Source organism: Oreochromis niloticus, linkage group LG23 (assembly GCF_001858045.2).
Source record: "Oreochromis niloticus isolate F11D_XX linkage group LG23, O_niloticus_UMD_NMBU, whole genome shotgun sequence".
NCBI lineage: Eukaryota > Metazoa > Chordata > Actinopteri > Cichliformes > Cichlidae > Oreochromis > Oreochromis niloticus.
The window spans coordinates 27,848,470-27,869,421 of NC_031986.2; the positions used below are offsets into that span (position 1 = coordinate 27,848,470).

The 20,952-nt window shown below is 38.5% G+C and overlaps 2 protein-coding genes across 2 annotated transcripts in view; both read right to left on the minus strand.

Annotated features, from left to right (window-relative positions):
- Positions 1 to 14,229, minus strand: part of LOC109201565 (macrophage mannose receptor 1-like) — a 37,262-nt gene extending 23,033 nt beyond the window's left edge. Inside the window, exon 1 of the mRNA XM_025903460.1 lies at positions 14,088 to 14,229. The gene's annotated coding sequence lies outside the window, so the exon portion shown is untranslated. The remainder of the gene's footprint in view (positions 1 to 14,087) is intronic.
- LOC109201564 (lymphocyte antigen 75-like) lies at positions 11,424 to 15,330 on the minus strand. The gene is made up of 5 exons (XM_019357333.2): positions 15,212 to 15,330; positions 13,600 to 13,661; positions 12,655 to 12,965; positions 11,994 to 12,280; positions 11,424 to 11,899 (listed from the first exon to the last, which is right to left on the minus strand). Exons 3-5 carry the CDS (start codon positions 12,929 to 12,931, stop codon positions 11,711 to 11,713), a joined length of 753 nt encoding a protein of 250 aa, XP_019212878.1. The 5' UTR covers positions 12,932 to 12,965; positions 13,600 to 13,661; positions 15,212 to 15,330; the 3' UTR covers positions 11,424 to 11,710.
- Between the last annotated feature and the right edge of the window lie 5,622 nt (positions 15,331 to 20,952).

Genomic DNA, 20,952 nt, shown 5'->3' on the forward strand with positions numbered 1-20,952 from the left:
GCCACCTAACTTAGAAAACATAAACACAGGTATAGTATTCCAAATGGAAGTAGGCTTAGTAATTAGATTCTTTAACCAATTTATTTTGAATGTGTTATTTAAAGTGTTAAAATCTAACACATTAAGTCCTCCATTGACATAGGAGTTCATAAGAACTGTTTTTTTTTAATGTAGTGTGTCCTATTTTTCCAGATAAAGTTGAAAAGTAACTTATCAACCTCTTTTATGAGTTTATTATCAAGGTGCAATGCCAATGCAGCGTATGTAAGACGAGAGATGCCTTCTGCTTTAGTTATTAATACTCTGCCTTTTAACGACAAATCTCTTAAGAGACACTGATTATATCTGTGTTTGAGTTTCTCTAGAATAGGATAGAAATTTTGAGTGATTCTTCTTTCCTGGTTTTTGGTTATTATGATACCTAAATAACGAACTTCTTGTTTTATTGGAATGTTACACAAAACTGCTTTCGAACATTCTTTTATTGCCATAAGTTCACATTTAGGAATATTCAAGTACAATCCAGAAGCTTTGGAAAACATGGAGATTGTTTCAATAGCAATAAAGATTTGATATTCATCTTTTAGGAATAATGTAGTGTCATCCACTAACTGTGTTATGAGTAAATCTTTGCCAATTAGCGATATACCTTTTACATTGCTTGATTTTATATGGTTAGACAATAGTTGGGCAATTAACAAAAACAGGTATGGAGAAATGGGACAGCCTTGTCTTATCCCTCTTTGTATGTTAAATCTGGGTGAAGTACCGTTTGTTAATTTAATACTGCTGTTACTGTTATGGTATAAAGTTTCAATTGCTGTAGAGAAGTAAGTGCCAAAACCATATTTATCTAGAGCTTGAAATATAAATTCATGCTCCACCGTATCGAAGGCTTTGTAAAAGTCTAAAAATAATATGAAACCATTGCTATTTATTAGGTCAGAATAATCCAGAATATCTAAAACCAATCTGATATTGTTAGTTATATGTCTTTTGGGCATAAAGCCAGATTGTGTTTCATCAATAACTGATCAAGAACCATCTTAAGTCTGTTAGCTATAATTAGAGCAAATACTTTATAATCATTGTTTAGCAAACTAATTGGTCTCCAATTATCAATCATTAATAGGTCCTTATTAGGCTTCGGAATCAACGTAGTCAAACCTTGATTCATCGTAGTGGGAAGTTGTTGGTTTCCTATGCTTTCTACAAATACCTCAAGAAGAAAGGGAGATAACTCTTCAGAAAAAGTTTTATATAATTCAGCAGTAAGACCATCCGTACCTGGAGATTTATTATTTTTTAGTAGCCCAATTGCATTTTTGACTTCTTCTAATGAAATGGGTTGATCACATAATATAGAATCTTCTTGGCTGATAGATTTAACATTCAGCAATTCTAAGAGATGATCTGCAGCTTCCTGAGAAAATGTAGAGCTATAAAGTTCCTTATAGAAATGACTACAATGTTTAGAGATTAATCTGTAATCCTCTGTTATAACCCCATTTATCATTAATTTGCTAATATTATTTATGCTTGAGTGTTTCTTTTCTAAACTGAAGAAATAATGGGAATTACGCTCACCTTCTTCAAGCCACTTAGATCTTGATCTGATAAAGGCTCCTTTTGCTTTGTCTGAGTATAAACGATCTAATTTATCTTGTAATTTAGCAAGGTTCAATTTATCCTCTTCAGTTAAATAAATAAATAATAAATAATAAATAAATTTTTATTTATATAGCACCTTTCAAGACAGAATCACAAAGTGCTGCACATAAAATTACAAGTCATAAAAAGATTTAAAAAGACTAAATAAAACAGGCAAAAAATTAACCAAAAGCAGTTTTAAAAAGGTGAGTTTTGAGTTGTTTTTTAAAAACAGCTACTGAGTCCACAGTTCTTAATGCTTGGGGGAGAGAGTTCCACAGTCTAGGGGCCACAGTGGCAAAAGCTCTATCACCCTTAGTCCTCCTCTTAGTATTTTTTATAGCAAGCCCAGATCAGATGACCTCAAAGACCTGCTAGGGACATAAGGCTGTAGCAGATCAAAGATGTAGGCAGGTGCCAGTCCGTGCACAGCTCTGTAGGTCAAGACCAGGATCTTAAAATCGACTCTAAATTTAACAGGAAGCCAGTGTAACTGCGATAACAACGGTGTCACATGTGAGTACTTGGAGGATTTTGTCAAAAGCCTAGCTGCAGCGTTTTGCACAACCTGCAGACGATCCAGAGAACCCTTGCTAAGACACATAAACAGCGAATTACAATAATCCAAGCGTGACGAGATAAATGCATGTATAGCAATCTCCAGTTCAGATCGAGATAAAATTGGGCTTAGCCTAGCCACATTTCTTAAATGATAAAAACAAGACCGAACCAGAGATTTCACATGCCCATCCAATGTGAAACTGGAGTCAAAGGTGACACCTAAATTCCTGACAGAGGATTTAACATAGAGTGAGAGAGGACCAAGGGCTTTCACTATGTGCGATAGAAATCTATCAGGGGCGCATACGAGGACTTCGGTTTTCCCCTCGTTGAGTTGGAGGAAATTTGCAGCCATCCAACGTTTGATCAAATCTAAGCAATCATTCAGACGCTGAAGCTTAGATAAATCCTCGGGCATAAAAGAAATGTACAACTGAATATCATCAGCATAACAATGATAAGAAATGTCCTCAAAAGAGCCCATTATATGCTGGAGGGGAAGAAGATAAATTAAAAACAATAAAGGCCCCAAAACTGACCCTTGAGGGACACCATAAGTAAGGGAGGTAGAGGATGACCTAAAATCGGAGACTGCCACAGAAAAAGATCGGTGATGGAGATAAGAGGAGAACCACTCTAATGCAGTTCCAGATACACCAACCCATTTTTTCAGCCTTTCAATGAGGATGTGATGGTCAACTGTGTCGAAAGCTGATGTGAGGTCCAACATGAGTAGAACAGAGCATTTTCCTGCATCATTATCCATCAAGATATCACTTGAGACCCTAAGAAGAGCTGTCTCCGTGGAATGAAATTGACGAAAACCGGACTGAAACTTATCGTAAATGCCATGTTTATCTAGAGCTGCCATAAGTTGCTTAGCCACAACCTTTTCTAGAAGCTTAGCGATTAACGGTAATTTAGAGATGGGTCTGTAGCTGCTCCAAAGAGAGGGGTCTAGTTGAGGTTTTTTTAAAAGTGGGAGAATAGCAGCGTTTTTAAAATAAACCGGAACTATACCAGATGCCAGTGAAGAGTTGATTAAGGTGAGCACACATGGGCCAATAGACTGGAAGACATTTTTGAATAATGATGCAGGTATAATGTCAAGTGAACAGGAAGATGCTTTTACTGAATTCACTAATTTCACTAGCTCAGGTAGTGAAACCGGAGAGAAAGTATCCAAGACAATGGGCCGGGATGGGGTAGAGATCGAGATAACAGGTGCTGAGTATGTAAAACTCATTCTCACGTTATGAATTTTTGCAAGCAGAAAAGAGAGAAAATTTTCACAGTCCTCGTTAGAAAAAATAGGGGCCGCAGGCAGAGCAGGAGTAACAATGTCACTAATAGTGTTGAATAGCACCTTAGGATTGCCTTTGCTCTTTGTAACCAAGTGTGAGAAATGGGCAGCCCTCGCATCTCTGATCGCATTATTAAAAGAAGCTAAAAGGTCCTTAAGATAGAGGAGGTGAACATTTAGATGAGTTTTCCTCCACCTGCGCTCCACTTTACGACAATCACGTTTAAGACAACGAATACTGTCATTTAGCCAAGGAGGAGATTTAGAGGCAGAAACACTCCTCGTCTTAAACGGACAGATTTCATCTAAAATAGAAAGGCAATAATTATTTAAAAAACTGGTTGAGAAATCAACACCATTTTGAGGAGATAGCTGTAAGTTAAAAGCATCCACAAATTTCTCCGCTGTGGAGGAGTTTAAGATGCGAGAGCTAACCATCCGTCTGACGGGGGACAAAGGCTCATTAAAAGACAAGTTAAAAACAATAACATAGTGATCAGAAATAAAAATGTCCTCAGAGCAAATAAAATCAATATTCAAACCGAAAGAAAAAACAAGGTCCAGAGTGTGACCTTTGCTGTGTGTAGGACCGGACACATGCTGAGTCAAATGAAAAGAATCTATAATGCTCATAAAGTCTCTGGCGAAAGGGTCGGAGTCATCATCAACATGTATGTTAAAGTCCCCAACTATAAGCACCCTAGACAGCTTCATAGTAGCGGATAAGAAGTCGCTGAGCTCCGATAAAAATAACCTGTTATATCCAGGTGGACGATACACCACAGCACAGTAGAAAGGATCCTTATTACCGATTTTAAGCATCTGCAGCTCAAACGAGCGAAAAAGTCCAGTTTTCACGGAGCGGCAGGAGAAACGGTCCTGGAAAGCCACGGCAAGCCCACCACCCCGACCAGACAACCGAGGCTAGGTAATAAAAGTATAGCCATCCGGGCAGAGTTCAATAAGTGACGAGTAGTCTACATCCCGCTGCCAGGTCTCAGTCAGGAATAAGAAATCGAGTTTTTTAGATAATATAACATCATTCAACAAGAATGATTTATTAGAGAGAGATCGAGCGTTAAAAAGCGCCATATTCAGTGAGCTAGAAGCCTCATTATTTGCAGAGGCTCGAGTTAAGGGTCGTAAATACACAGGGTTCGAGCCGTCACGCTCGTAGAATCCACTCACCGAGGGAAGAAAGAGCCAGCCCGCAGAAGAGTCTGGATAAACCCTCCTAAGGTGGCAAGGTCTCAAAGAGCCGGGCCCAGCGTATCCCAACAAGGCCGTGGAAAACAAGTCCCCCTCCATGGAGCTTTTCTGGACACCGGAGACAACGCACGCTCGACGCCGCTTACCAGCCAAACCACGCCGCCAGTACATCCTGAGCTTTACTTGAATACCTCCTCTTCTCCCTCTCCTTCTCCGTGGTCTAGAAGGACCACTGAAATCGTCTGACAAGGATCCAGCTAAAGGAGGAGGGTGGAAAATGCCAGAGGACGACGAGACATCGTGTGGCATCATAGAGGATCGGATGGATAGCAAAGCCAGGCGATCATACACCAGGGCAGCAAATACATTATTAAAACTGAGTGAGAACAGTAGAGCAGAAAAAAACAACACAACAGTAGTAGAGCGCGACAAACTGCAACCGGCAGCGGCAGAGCCAAACACAGGCGCCATCATACCGGAAATAGAGGTGATCTAAGTGTTGTCCTGCCTCTGTCAATTTGTTTAAAGTGTCAATTTGTTTATTAGATAACTGTGTAATTTGAGAGATTATATTTTCTTCCTCTAATCTTTTGGATTTCGCATTAAGGCTGCCAACCTTCCTTAAATATTTGCCAATTTCAAATTTTAATAATTCCCAGTTATTTCCATACTTTAAATCTTCTTGAGCTATAGACCAAAATTTTGAGATCAGATCTTTAAGATCCTTTTTCATATCGTCTTTTTGTAATAATGAGCTGTTGAGTTTCCAGTATGTAAATTTAACAACAGAAGAATTAGATAGAGAAGTTAGATTTATTTTAATATATATGGCTTTATGATCTGTTGCTGGAGAAGACCATGCACCTACATCTATGCTATTGCTGTCAAAACTCTCCGAAACTAACCAAAAGTCTATCCTTGAATGTCTCAAGTTAGAATTGTTGCACCAAGTAAACATTTTGGACTGAGGATATTTGAGTCTCCAAATGTCTTTGAGTTTAAGGCGTACCATAACAGCCTTCAATGTAGTACTAATTCTGTTCGAATGTCCTGGAGGAAATGTATCTAATTCAGCATCCATAATATAGTTAAAGTCTCCACCTAGTAATAATTTTGCATTTGGAAATTTATTTAACCAGCTAGATATTTTTTTTCAATCGTCAAAAATAAATGATCATTTTCTAGCTTCGTGTTAAACCCATATATGTTAGTTACAATTAAGACTAAATCATTATATTTTATGACTTGACATATGTAATGGCCTGCAGAATCACACTCTGTATGTAAAACATCCCCATTATATCTGTTTTTTAGGATTGATACCCCTGCTGATCGTTCAGTTCCATGAGATAACCATATAGAATTTCCCCATTGAGATCGCCAAAAACTAACATCGTTGATAGTAGAGTGAGATTCTTGTAAAAACACAAAGTCAGATTTAAGTTGCTTTGCATAAAGAAAAGTGGCTTTACGTTTTAAGTTGTTACGAAGACCCCTAGCATTAATAGAAACAAAAAACAAAGAACACAAATTGACAAAGAAAAGATATGTTTTGAAATGTAAATTGAAGTTAAACTTTTTAACCTAACACTGAGATCAGCACTAGAATATGAAAATGTTCACAGAATACAGTATATATATAAATAAACTTTAGACGTCTAATAAAAGCGTAACAAAAAAAAAAGTGTTATATCTATTTAACAGTAAGTTTGTTTTTTGTTAACATCACAGAGCAAATTAAACAACCAAACATGACACCTACAGATATCAGGCACATCAATATAAAGAACACCTTGTAAACAAACCTGAGAAGAACTGAGGGTCAGGGAATATTGAAGAGTTTATGTGTGAATTTCAGCACCATTTACAAAGCCTCGACCTCCAACAAAGTAAGCAGATTTCCCTTCTTCACGCGCCTTCTTTATAATGGGCCACAGCTTCAGTCTGTTTTCTTTGTCCTCTCTCGTCAGGTCTTCAGTGAACCGCAGATGATTATTTTGAAGGAAAGTATTGTTCTTGGCAGCTTTCCACACCGCATCACGAATTCTCCTTGAGATGAACCGGATGATGATCCCTCTGGGTCTCGGGTCATTTTGTTTTGGTTTCCCCACTCGGTGAGCGATGTCTAAGACCTCTGGAAGCTTTTCCTTTTCTGCAGGCAGAACCGTTTGGCACATCTCAATCGCCTTTGCGCGCACATCTTCTTTCTCCAACTCCGGTACAGTCTCAGGTTCCAACGGCGGTTGTAGCGTTCAACTTCAGAGATGCGTTCGTCACATTTCTGTGTAAGCCTTTCGTTTTTCTCAACCCTCTTCTCAATGACCATAATCTTATCACTTATGTCCTTTAAATCCGTAGGAACTGTCCCTACCATTTCTTCAATGGCGTCACTTCTGGTGTTGATCAGATTAATCAAAGTGTTGACCGCATCAGCTTTCAGGGAGTCGCCATCAGAGTGACTGGTAGACAGTGTTGGTTTTTTAGCCACTGGAGGCTTGGAAGGCGTAACTGGTAGAGGTGGAAATTCTTCTTCAACCATCTGCTGACACTCCATTTCTTTCATGTAGCTATGGTCGCTGGCTAGCATGCTAGTTGCATGTGGTTTGCCCAAGTTACTCAGCCTTTTCTGAGCAGATTTCGACATGTTGTTGTTATTAAATTTGGTTTCAGATTTAGCAGGTTTAGTGCGCTGATCTTCAAAAAAGTCTTGAAAGCTAGAAAGACGTCAAATAGGTGCTATAAAACTGCTTTATATCTTTCTAGTGCTGAGAGCTCGAAAAAACACTCCTCTTCACGCTGCCATCTTGCTCGGCCCTCGAGTTAACAAAGATGGAGTGCCGCTGTAAAGCCTAAAATAAAGTGTTGAACCCAGACGTCGCCTCCGCTGCCTGATTTACAAACGCAACAGGACCCTGCAGCGAAACGGAGAGTTAACCTCTGACTGAGTGCCTGTTTTCACAGTCTGACCACCTGTTGAAGGTAACGTGCTAACATGGCTAACGCTAGCATCACCTCACGTAGCCCCGTTATTTTAAGGTCATCTTAGCTTATGAAAGTTTTACGTCGCAGCTGTACGAGCTAGCTACGTGTTTTGTAAGCTGCTGTGCTCTTCACAAATAAAGCTGGAAGCAGCTCAGACTGTTAGAACCAGCACTGAGGCCTGTTACATTTATACAGTGTTAGAGCAATGGCTGCAACCTACAGCCTTTAAACTAGCGATTAAAATGCTGACAGTAAACTCGTCAGTCCAGATGTTACCACATTACTTTGTGATACTTAGAGTTAAAACAACTGACAGGTTGACTAAAATAACAGCTGTCAGTTCTCTCATTCCTTATATCAAGACTGGAGATCGCACTACTGATTTCAGTTCATTTAATATGTGAGTGCACAGATTCATTTTCAATTGGACATAGATGATGATCAAAAGTTGATATATGATGAATTCATCAAATCCCAGCCTCTAACACAGTGCGCTGAATCTTAGCATAAATGTCCAGTATATTCTAATCAGTGCAATTTAAGCATTCACTGAACCTACAGTATCTACACGTGTGTGGCAAATGTGTGGTAAAGACACAGATAATAAAGTTTAATTATTAATACAATATACATCATGAAAAACAAAAGCTGAAACTGATTCAGTTTAGTACTTTTCTCTGTATGCTCTGTGATTATAAAGGCCTTAAATTCTGTGATATATACTGTAAATGATTTTCACAGAGGTCTTAAAGTACTTAAATCACTGCTGATAGTCTGGTTGTTTATATTTCACGTTTTTGTGTCTGTAGGGCTGTTTGATGATGATTTGGACTTCTCTGGGAGATGAGGACACACCCACATCTGTTCTATACTGCAGCCATTGATGGTGTTACAGCTCTGAGTCAGCTTTGGGGCATCAGACGCACACACTGGAAAACCAGCACCTGGACTTCATGCAGGAGAGACATAACACAGATAACACTGTGAGTGTTAAATTTAACACTCACAGTGTTAATTTCACACTAGCGATTTTGCTGTGTTGGTTTCTGCTTCAACAATATCTCCAGTCAAAGTGAAGGACTTTGACTTTCTTCTTCTTATAACCGTTCTTTGGTAAACCGTGTCTCCCAAGGGTTTTTGCCTTGCTGCATCTTCATTTTCCTCCTGACATTCTGCTGATTTTCAGATGAGTGTTCGGGAATGTTTCCAAAAGATCACCATCAGGCCAACAACATGATAACTGCTAGGATGTTCTTGGAAGTTTGTGAAGAGAAGTATGAGATAACTTTTTTTAAAGTGAAGAAAATGTCAATCTGAGGGACCTACTTGACCAACTTGTGTGCTGATGATTGCTGTTTGACCCACTTTATCTTTAGATTAGTTTCACAGACATACATACTATATGGCAACATTAGCTGGTGAGAGATGCCTTTGGCAACTTTCAAGTTAATCTCCCTTTCTTTTAATTCATCCCTTTCTCTTCAAGTATTGCTGATGATTAATTTCCACAAATGTGATGTAAAAATCAGACTATCATCTATCAGTAATAGATCCCTTCCATCCATCATCCATTGATCAATTTTTTACACCCAGCTGAGAACACCACACTACTTTAACCTTCAGATTTACTGATAATATTAAATGTTTTCCAGAATTAATTAAAACAATGAAATATTTTCATTTCATTTGTTTGACTTTTGTCTACTCAAGATATTTTGTGATGCTCCAGATTGTATCTTTGCACAAATGCAGATAATCTCAAAGAGTTCCCCAAATTTTTCTGCAGCTGTAGTCAGTCCACCTCATCATACTGGCAGTAAGTCAAGATGACTACTGACATTTGGAGGTGACTATGATAAAATTTATAAACACACACAAACAAAAAGAAGAATTTGAAAATGCTTTAGAAAAATGCTGAATTGTGACAAGCAGAAAGTCCCTGAAACTGGCAGTTCTTACCCAACCTGAGAAGCTTAATCACTTAATAAGAGCTCAACATTCAGGTCACAGTAACTGAACTGGATCACATCCAATTATTTTCATTTTCATTTTCTTTTTCCGGTGAGCCATTCATTTCTCTGCTATTCAAACTTTCTACTAAATGTCCCAGTCACTGGCCCTCTGCAGACTCAATGAATGGTCATATTTAGATTACTTTCTAATACAAAGAGTAAACAGTGGGACTATACAGTATATGCTGAGCTTTCTGTAGAGCTCAACACATAATTGAGCTCTACAGGAAAACTGCTGCTGTTGGCTTGGGTGAATGATTTCATCTCATCAACAACCACCCACAGGTTTCACCAAGACTTGGCAAGGAAACTCAGTTTGTCAATGTTATAAAGTGATTGCCAATGTCACACATCCGTTTATGTCTGTACACACACGCGCACGCACACGCTGAAATACAAATTTTGGTCATTTTAGTGGTCATTTGACAATTTCTGGCCACTAACACGTCATGTGGGAGTTTCTTTTTTTTTTGGACATTCATCAAAAAAAGCAATAATGCAAAGAAGGTAAAAATAAATCATTGTTACTGTTACTGCTTCTGACCTGTAATGATGTCTAAAAAAATATGACGTTTCATCAATTATATGGTGAAAAAATTAGAATGCTATCTCCTTTTTTTCTGATAAGTTATTGGTAATATATAACCTAACTGGCATTTAAAGAGTAAAAAAAAATCTGAATTTGAATAAAATTTTGGTGTTAATGCCAACTACTGGTGCCAATTTAGAAAATCAAGTTGGTCAAAGTGGAAAAATATTTTATATATTAATTTTTATAGCATTTTGCAAACATAAACAAGATGTGGCCATTTTTGGCCACGAACAAGCTAAGGGAGTTTTATCTATTTTGCTCTCCCTGCACAAAAATAACAATACATAATAATCAATGTCCCGGACTCTAGCATTACTAATAAAGAAAATCCAGTAGCACTGCAAATATGGTAATGGTAATTTAGAAAGAAAAAACACTGTATAAAAAGGTAGCAGAATGTAAGTGTAGGCTTTGCACATGCATGAGTGTGAATGTGCGCGTTTACTACCAGAACTGCCAGCTTTGCTCATTCATGTAACCCTCTACTCTGTCTCCTCCTAGTGGGTGTGTTTTAAGGTGAGTTTTGGGGGGGGGGGGTTCATCTGTGATTCTGTTGATTTTCTTGTGTCATTGGGATCATTCTCCTGATGCCTGACCCAGTTTCAGCCAAGCTTGATATTTACCTCAAGAATACATTGGTATGCAAAGGAATTCATAGCCGACTTACTAACTGCAAGATGCAGCAAATTGCCAAAGTGTTTTCTTTTAGAGATGGTAATTAGTTAATCAAGAGCATTTCATTACCTGGCTGCTGTTTACATTGTCTTTTCAGAAGGCATACAACATGGCCTGTTTTAGGATGTGAAAAGCCTCATAGCAGTGAAAGTTACCATGTGGTTCCCTCACCATTGATTATAAAGACAAAAATAATTGCTTAACTGCACATTAATCTTTGTTTAATATATTTATTGACTTATAACAACTTTTAAGTTATTTATAGTCTAGCATTTATCGACATGTCACACAACTACATTAGGAAAGTAATACATATAACAACAAATATATTATATATTATGTGAGATTTTTCTGGTTTACATTCATTTATTAAAGCATATAATCTAACAGTATGAACATATTTCCATCACTATTTCTCACCTTTTCAATGTACTGACTATATTAACTGTTATCTTTGTAACATACATTATGAATGAAAGTAAGATTACTCAAACAAACTCAACAGCTTTTGACTGGCAGTGTTTGTCATGTTCCCATTCTTCTTGGAATTTCTAATTTTGGACTAACTGATAAACCTGAATAAAGGTTTGTTTGTGTTTAATCCTTCTTGTCTGTGGAGTCTGCTTTGGATTATTTTTCCTCTTTACTTTGACACACATGTATCTAAAGTGTCATAAGATGGAAAGTTAAGTACAGATATATCAATTTTTTACTTAAGTACAGTACTTAATTAAATGTCGAACAGAGAAAGTTCCTTTTCTGCTGGCAGTTTCTTATGCCGTAGGGTGCAGTACCGTTCTTCTCGAGGACGCCACAGAGGCCCTCGGTTGGGCATTTTGGGATATCCTCATATTGCATTTCTTCTCCACCCACCCACAGCCACTCACCAGCCAGGTTACACAGGCCTGTCCACACCTGCCAACAAAAAATAAAGAGAAACAAACAAAGTTACAATAAGTACAATTATGAGTCTTTCACCAACACAAATGCATGCAGAAAACTGCCCGACCTCATCAGTGGTAGCGTTTTGTGCAATCTCTCGTGCAGTGGTGTAGTCTTTTGGAGTGATCAGGGTAACCAGGTCATAGTCGTGGTTCCAGTATGAAGAGGCTGGATCTTCTGTGACCACTCCATTCAGAGACCTGCAGTGTTCTAATGCCTCCTCCCATGTCTTATTCTCCTTTACCAGAATCAGCTTTTCCTCATAACAAAGGAAATTTCTTTTTTCACCACAACCCTTGCTTTCCCATTTTCCGTCGCTTTTTCTGTTCACACAGTTTTCATTGTGATCTGGTTCTGCAAGAATTAGAAGCACAATAGAGAAAAAAGACTGTTATGGATTTCAGAGATGTTTTAAAGGTATATTTTTATCTAGATTCAGTATCAAATCATTTTACCAGTACAGTGTTTATGTGTCTAACAAACCCTCCTTGCTGAAGTTACAGCTGAAACAGTTGGTTTGGGCCATCATGAAACTCAGTACAGTCAACACTGTGGTGGAAAACACTGCTCCACACTGTAAATCTGATCCTTTCTTACCACTCAAATAGTTGAATGCTCAAAATGTCTCCAATTGATTTCAGGTCACAATGTAAATGAGTTTGGTATAATTACCAGTAGGTTTGATCTTGTAACATCTAAGGAGTAAAAAACATAGTATGAAAATTTACCACCACCATCCCATTGTGTGAAGATGGTTATTTCCCCTCCTCTGGACCATTTCCATGGACTTGTTGCATCCTTCCGGGACAAACCGATCCATCCAGAGTACTGTAAAGCCGTATTCTCTTCTGCAGTTCTCACTCGGACCAAGTCAGTGTGGTTCTCCCTGCAGAATGCTTCTGCATCTGCCCAGGTATACTTGTAAGGGTCATTATAAAACTTGAGATTCAGCAGATGTCCACACATGGGGAAAAGAATGAGCAGGAGGGCAACGTGTTTCCTCATTGTTTTTTTCACAGGAGAAAACTGGACAAAAAGCCTGCACAGACAGGACACAGAGCAAAAACTATATAAATCTAAACCTTTTTTTTATCTATACTCGTTCCTATATCTGTGTGACAGTGTAATTAATCATGGTTTTCAATCACTGACATGAAAACAGGAGTTAAACCAATTCAGTTCTCTTTCAATTGAACTGTGTTTATTATCACTTTGCTCATTACATATTTTGTCAGCTATAAATCATACTACTGTTTGCTGTTAGTCAGTGTAAAACAAAATCCAAGCATAAAATATTAAGAACAAATGAACAAAGAAAAAGAAGAAATTTGTTAACCTAAGACCATTGTTTCAGATCATTGTTTTAGTGCTTTTTAGTCACTTCATGCTATGACAGACTATCGTTCTATATTTTAAACAAGCTAGAACTAAATTCACTCCACCATAATCATTTTAGGAAATTGCTCTCAAATGACTAAAAACTTTAGAGAATGAGTTGTACATGTATACATGCTAGTCTTATGAATTTAAACTGCTTTTAATATAAAGTTTCAGCAGATTTAAACTGAAATCAGCCAAATTTATGTGGAGATCACACTGTTTTCTCTTCATCTCTTTATAAATATAAGTCTCTGCAATTCATTCCCCAGACCTGTTTGTACAGCAGCACTTACCTAGGCAGGCGTTATCAGGGAAGCTTTGAAATTCACTCTGGTATGATCCCTCTGCAACAAGTCTGAAAAGACAGCAGTGGTGATTCAGAAGTTCATGCAAAACCTGCCATCTATGTCCCAACTAAACTGATGGATAGCTCTGGCCTGGAATCCCCCCCCTCTCCCCCTCAAGTCATTTAAATGAAAAGCAAAGCAGCAGCATTCAAATTCAATCTGTTCTGGATATTTACTTTGTCCTTCCTAGAGCCTTCAGGGATCGTGTACATGCAAACCACCACACCCTACTGACAGAAAACTGTCAAAGGTTGGGATTTTTGTGTTTGAGTGATGTTGAAATAGCGTGAAAGACAACAGATATGCATTAAAACATTTTTTCTGAAACGTTAGTGTAAAAACATTGTTTTAATATTTGTGTTTGTATAATATATGCACACCATATTTTCAATTGTTTAATCTTTAAAAATATATATATATGTAAATATAAATACCAGTGACTACAGCAGCTCCAAATAAAGACAACGTTAGTAAACCACAATTAGCAGGACGTCCCGCACTTTCTCCATTCAACGTTTACAACCTTTAACTGCCTCATTAATGTAATAAGTTTACCTTAGCTTATACGCTGCAGTATAGGACCAAGTCTGTCACGGTTCTGGGTCTGTTGGACCCAGTATTTTGAGTTTATTATGCTTTGGTTTAATTTTGCATCTGGGATTGTTTTTTTTGTTGTGGACATGATGATTATGATGATGTCTATTGTTTGAGTTTCATGTATTATTTTCTGTGCGCCCCTCAGTGTCGAGTCTGCGTCCTTGTGTAGTGCTCCGGTTTCCTGTTTTATTGTGAAGGTCTTCGTCTCATGTAAGTGTGTTCAGTTTACCTCCCTTGTCTCGTCTCGTTAATTACTCCCAGCTGTGTCCACCACCTGTGTGTAATCTCCCTGTGTTTCTCTGTGTGTATTTAAGTCGCGTCCTCAGTCATTGTATTTGCTGGTCTGTCTGTGTATCCTCCATGTCTCATTCGTGTGTTCTCCCTGCCGTCACCATCATGTACCGTTGTCTACCCTGCTTCATGTTTGAGTTCTGGTTCGTATTCAGTAGTTTAGTTGTTTCCAGTATAGTTTAGTGTGATCTCTGTTTGCCGTTTTTCCACTTGTGCTTTGTGCTCAATAAACCACCTTCACACCTCCACAACTGCCTGCGATTGGATCCTCCTTTATCATCTCCACACGGCTCATCTCACTCGCCATGACAAAGTCATTTAAACTTCAGTGATATTGATATGGTTAATTAAGTAGCAGAGGGGGTTGTTGATCAGTTTCAGCTGCTTTGGTGTTAATGAAATTAACAACAGGTGCACTAGAGGGGCAACAATGAGACAGCTCCCAAAACACTAAAGCAGTGGTTTTTAACCTTATTGGAGGTACCGAACCCCACCAGTTTCATATGCGCATTCACCGAACCCCTCTTTAGTGAAAAATAAAATATGATTTTTTTCAAATTCAAGACATAGATATGTTTTTTACTGGTGCACAAAATGACCTGTGCATGAACATCACCTTGTTCAAAGAACAAAACCAACACAATGCATGAACTTACAACAAATTGCATACCTGCAAATCAGTGTGACTTCTGCTGTTGCCTTTGAGAGACCAGTTCAGATATGCGTGCTTTCACCTTGGCAAGTGCCACTCTCATGCCATTTTCACAGCAAAGTCTGTTCCTTTTCTTTGTTTTTATGTCCAGCATCCTTGAAAAGGATTGCTCGCAAAGATATGTTGTAACTAATGGTATAAAAAAAATCCAGGGCTTTTTTAGCAATAACTGGATACTTGTCCATTTATCGACACCAAAACGTTGAGAGGGTTGTTGTTCTGAAGAGTTGCTGTTGAACCTGGCTCTGCTGAATTTCAATGATTTCGTCAAGGTATTCATCATTGACATCTGCTGTCTCAACAGCAAACGTGAACGGCTGTCTCACCCATGCTGGATATGACTCTCTTGTAGGAAAATATCTGTCGAGAGACTTTGCAAGCTCATCTAAGTGCGTTGCAATTGTTTGCTTCAGGTCCGTGGATACAGAAATATCTCTGATTCCAGACTAATCTTCAATCTTACTTACACAGTTGTCCAGAAGGGGGAAGTTTGCGAAGTTGTTGTTCTCTGTTCGTCGTTTCCATAACAGTAGCTTTTTTTGAAAAGCCTTCAGGTGTTCTTCCGCTTCTATGATATTGACTCCACCACCCTGCATCTGCTGATTGAGATGATTGAGAGCTGCGAATATATCAGCCATGTACGCTAAAATGAGAATGAACTCAGGATTTTTGAAGCAATCTGCATGACAGTGTTGGTGCTCCTGCAAAAGCAGTGCTAATTCCACACGCATGGCAAAAACACGATTCAGCACCTGTCCCTGGGATAACCACCGAACATTAGAATGGTACAGAAGTACCTCGAATTCACAGCCCATTTGTTTACACAGCTCACTGAAGATGCGGTGCCTCAGAGCACTATTTCTCACATAGTTCACACATTTCACCACAGTCTTTAATACTTATGCCATTTTAGGAGGCAAGGCTCTTGTTGCCAACGCATGCCTGTGCAAAATACAATGCGTCGCAATGATGTGTGGTGCATCGGCTTTTGCTAGCGCACCAAAAGTTTCTTCCCAGCATGACTGGAGCTCCGTCCGTACAAACTGCAGAAACCATGTCCCATGAAAGATTGTTGTCTCTGAAGAAGTCATCCACAAGCTTCTTCACATCGGCTGCCTTAGTTGTTGTTGTAAGAAGCTTACAAAATAAAAAAATCTTTTTTTATCATGTCATCTTTCACATTGCGCACAAAACCAGCAAGCTGGCTTAGATTAGCAACGTCTGTGATCTCATTGAGTTGAAGGCTGAATTTTGCCAGGCTTAAAATCAGATCCGCGACTACTTGAGCCAAGATGTCTTTACTCATGTCTTCTATTCTGTCGCTGATGGTGTCATTTGATTGATTGATTGATTGAATCTTTATTTTGAACATGTTGAAAAAGTACAACAACATAGAATTAAAAAGAGACAAATAAACAAAGCAAAACAAAAGGAAAACGAGCAACCACAACTACAAATAACTTTCAGGTTCAAAAAGGAGCAGGAAGAAGCATAAGCTTATTTAATCCCACCCCTTTTCCACTATCTGGTAATTGTTAGGGTTCAATGTTGAGAGAAGAATCCATAAAAACCACAGATCCAGGCGTGTGCAATTTAGACGGCATTTTAATGAACACATGTGTGAGTTCAACAACCCAATCAGTGTTGAACTGAACTTACAATCATGAGACAAGGTTTTATATGGGTACAATAACAAAGCCCCCTCTTTTACAAAAATAGACAATAGTACAGCTTACGTCAATCCGAACCACAAAATGTTCCATGACCTTTAACATTGCTCTAAAAAACATTGTCTTCGGGTCGGTGCTTCCCCTCTTCGCTGTCGCTTGTCGGGTGCACTTCCTCTAAGTACTTCGGCACACTTCTGCATTTCTGCCCTACCAAAATAGATCTGTTATGGTGTGTGTGTGAGTGCGTACACGTGCAAGGGCGCGTGCATGTTGTGTACTGCGTACGTGTCATGACCTCTCACTATTTGTCTGTCTGTGCGTGCAGAATTTGCATCTGCTTTTCTGATCCTTAGTTGACCTTAAACTGAACTTTCCCCTATCAGTGATTCCTCTAACTAAGTGTGTGTTAATCAACGATACATGCATAACACCCTGCTCTTTGGCTTGCAGTCACTCTGCTTTCGGTTTCACTTCTGCAAAACATGCTCTGCAGACGCGTTTCGTTTCCTGTCTCATTTTAGCACAGAGAGTATTTTCCTGTCTCTGCCCTCTACACAGAGATCATAAAAGCATTAATAACATTTAAATTATAGATTCAACAGAACCATTTAAAATGGTTCTTCTTTGGACCTGTAATAAAGGCTATAACCATATATTTGAACATCTGAATGCATCTAAATGCAACCTCACTATTAATACTGAAATGTTAATGATGATTATAAAAATAGCAGCAACTAATAGCAGGACAATATTTCTATTCCTGACACTCCCTCTCTTGACCTCTTGACCACAAGAGGTCACCATACTGTGTGTTGGGTCACTCCTTGGCCCATTCAACTGTTTCCCTGTCCACCCCTGACGTCATGGACATTTAGGATCACTGTTCTTAGCTCTGACCCTCTCTTGGCATCCTGTGACTTAACAAATCAGACAACCTCATGTCATCTAGGTGGTCTTAATAATAAAATGCCAGCTCCCACTTGAGAACACTCATGCTTGAGGTTTATCACACCAAAGTATCAGCGAGCCTAAAGTTGATCAGGGGCATGAGAGAATAAGAGTGCGAGCAGAGCTCAATCAGCACTCCTCCCTCACCCCAGAACCCACTCATACCCGGTGAAAGACCCCTTACACTTGTGAATCTCTAGTGGTCTGTCCCTTTTCTGGGTCCCACTCTAGTGGAAATCTGGCCACCTGCAAAGGAAACAGAACCCTTCCTCCCTAGTACGGCTTCCCTGCCTTATGTCCCTCAATTGTCTTCTTCATTCAAACCTAATGTTACTCAAAACATGAACCTAATTTTGTATTTGGTTTTTGACTTTTATTTTTATATCTCATTCAACCGTACTCAGCATTTGTAAAACTCTCACAGCACTGCCTTTAAGAGAATCGGAGGAAGCACGTCTCTGCATGTGCTTCCTCTTTGCTCCTTATCTGATCACCAACATCCTGTGCACAAAACTGTCACTGCTGCAAGGGCCTCTCATCTAAAGTCACCTCTCACCAGCAAAATCATCATAAAATCATTATAAGGGCTTATTCTACTAAAAGGATAATAAAAAACAACCGCTTTAATCACTCAGTGTAAGCACATAGTTAATTGCTCCTAGATAAACTTCATCATAGCTAAAAACTGAACTCTAACAGTATTTTGAACTCCCATTTTCTGGGTAATAACCTGTTTGAATATATCATTTTATTTCATTTTGCTGCTTTTAATGTAATGCCTCCCTCTAACTTAAACTTTATCAGACTTAACCAACATATATAAGCTTTCTCCCTTTGCTTCTGTTTTCTGTATTTCTGTAACTGCTATTTATATAAGAGGACTAATTTAGAACTGCATGTGTTATCTCCATATTTTACATGTCACCCAATTTAGTTACAAACGAAACTCCTATTCAGTTAAATGCTAAATGGATTTCAGGCCTTTTGCCTGGAATCAATACTGTCATGTGTCTTAATGAACTCTGTATGTCTGTAAGCGTGTGCAATCCTTCAAAACTCAGGTCATTCTCACAGTAGATTGGCTAATCATAACGTTAACCAAAAGTTTATGACCCTCAAGAGACGACTCTCTGAGCCACAACTCCGTTAAAGGCACCAAAATGCAATGTGTATGAAAAAATCATTTCTACATATATAATCTCCAATATTATTCATTTGAGTCAGCGAGACTTTTAACATCCTCATAAAAAGCTCTCCTCTACCCTAAAGCCTACCTTATAACAACATTCTAACATTATGTCACTGTTACAACTTATCCTAAAAATCAAAAAAAATCCCACATTTTCTACTCATAAAATGTTCACTATTTTCCCCAAAGCATATCCTTTATTCCCACAGTTTCCCCTTTAAATTTGGTGTACAACTTCTTTTTAACCCCAGCAATTTATCTTCTAAACAGAATTTAGTTCATTTTACTCCTTTCTTTAGAATTAACAATCTCTGCCTCAGTTTTACCATATCTAAATTATCAAACAACCCCAATCATTATAAAATCCTAGTAAAACCCCTTTCAAATTAAACACATTAAATCTTAAACCCCTCTCTTTTTTGACACATCTCATGTGGCAAAAAACTCAACATGCTCCACCCAAGCTTAACAAATTAAAAGGAAAAAAGGTTAGTCATTTCATTTCCCAGAACCGCTCAGCAATTCTCCTCTCCGGTGTTTTGCTTCAGCCCTGAAAACCTGTGTTTAAGGAACAAAATCAATTTAATCATCATGTCAAATCTCCTCCAACTCGTTGCTCCATTGAACTCTGGATCCTTGGAATTTCCTGAAAACAAAACCTGTAGTTTACATTTCATACTCAACTCTCCCTTTATGATCCCGTCTATGTCATAACAAAAAATAAACTTGAACAGAACAGTTATTAATCCTGAGTTACCTCAGTTAATGGTAACTTGAATCTCATCAAACAATGTTTCCCTTTTAGCATTTAGCATTCTCCCAACAATATAATGTAATCCCATAATCTAACCCCCGTAAAAAGAAATTTTCTCAAAGCAAACATCAGCATCCCAAAATCAGCCTCCCCAGATTTAAGTCTCCCACTTGTCCTGCCTATGGCAAAAGCAAAACAAAGCATCCCCTTTCTTTTCCTCACATGATAAATCTGTCCACATTTATTCATTCCCACCTTAGTCCAGTCACTCACATTCACTCACATGCATTCACACATGATATTTTTGCTGATCTGCAGCCTCCTGCGCACGTCATCAGATGCTCCACATCAGCAAAATGAGCTCAATCATTCGTTTTATTTCGTTTTCCTGTTTAGGAAAATAGTTCTCTATACTTTTGACTGGATTGAATCGATACAATCCATTTTTAGACAGAGACTTGCCGCCAATCAGTCTCTGATTGTAATCAATTATAATTCTGTAAAGCCCACCTGATTTTCGTACTTGGTAATTTTGTCAGCGCCGTCCGTTCACTCTCTTCCAGGCCTGCTTAGAACAAAAATGAAAAAAGAGAGCTGATTATTAGCTCATCAAAGTACCAAACAAAATCACCTGACAGGTTTTTTCCTGAGTGCACTTACTACTACAAAAAATTTTTGGGGCCCCTCTCAGACCTATCCCTGCCTTAATGAAACACCCTCTCTGGAAATAAAACAACAGCCTCAAAAATCTGAAACAATCTTAAATTTCACCCGTTCAACACACCGAAAACCTCGTCAAAAGATCAAAGACCGTTTTCATTCAGCACAAGATAAAAACCAATTTCAACCACATATCATCCTTAAATTATAAATTTCCTGTCCAAATCTGCCCCTCTGAACAGACCTGACCACCGTAATCAAATATCCTGATACTTTACCATTATATATTTCTCCCAATACTCTTCAACAGCCACTGCTCTCTCTTGAACTGAACCGAAAGCCTCCGACACACACGCACACAGGAAGTGTCTTTGTCACTCACTCACTCCAGCTAATTTGCATAAACCCACAGCTCAACAGCCAACTTAACAAGAGGAATACATGTTTAAACTTTATCACGTTATTGAATTATTTTCAT

What these genes read in the sequence shown, in the direction of transcription:
- LOC109201564 (XM_019357333.2), bottom strand. Translation starts at nt 12,931, where the DNA reads ATGAGGAAACACGTTGCCCTCCTGCTCATTCTTTTCCCCATGTGTGGA. An exon ending in CACACAATGGGATGGTGGTG is followed by an intron (nt 12,281 to 12,654) that starts GTAAATTTTCAT and finishes TAATTCTTGCAG; the next exon opens with AACCAGATCACAATGAAAAC. An exon ending in AAAACGCTACCACTGATGAG is followed by an intron (nt 11,900 to 11,993) that starts GTCGGGCAGTTT and finishes TTTTGTTGGCAG; the next exon opens with GTGTGGACAGGCCTGTGTAA.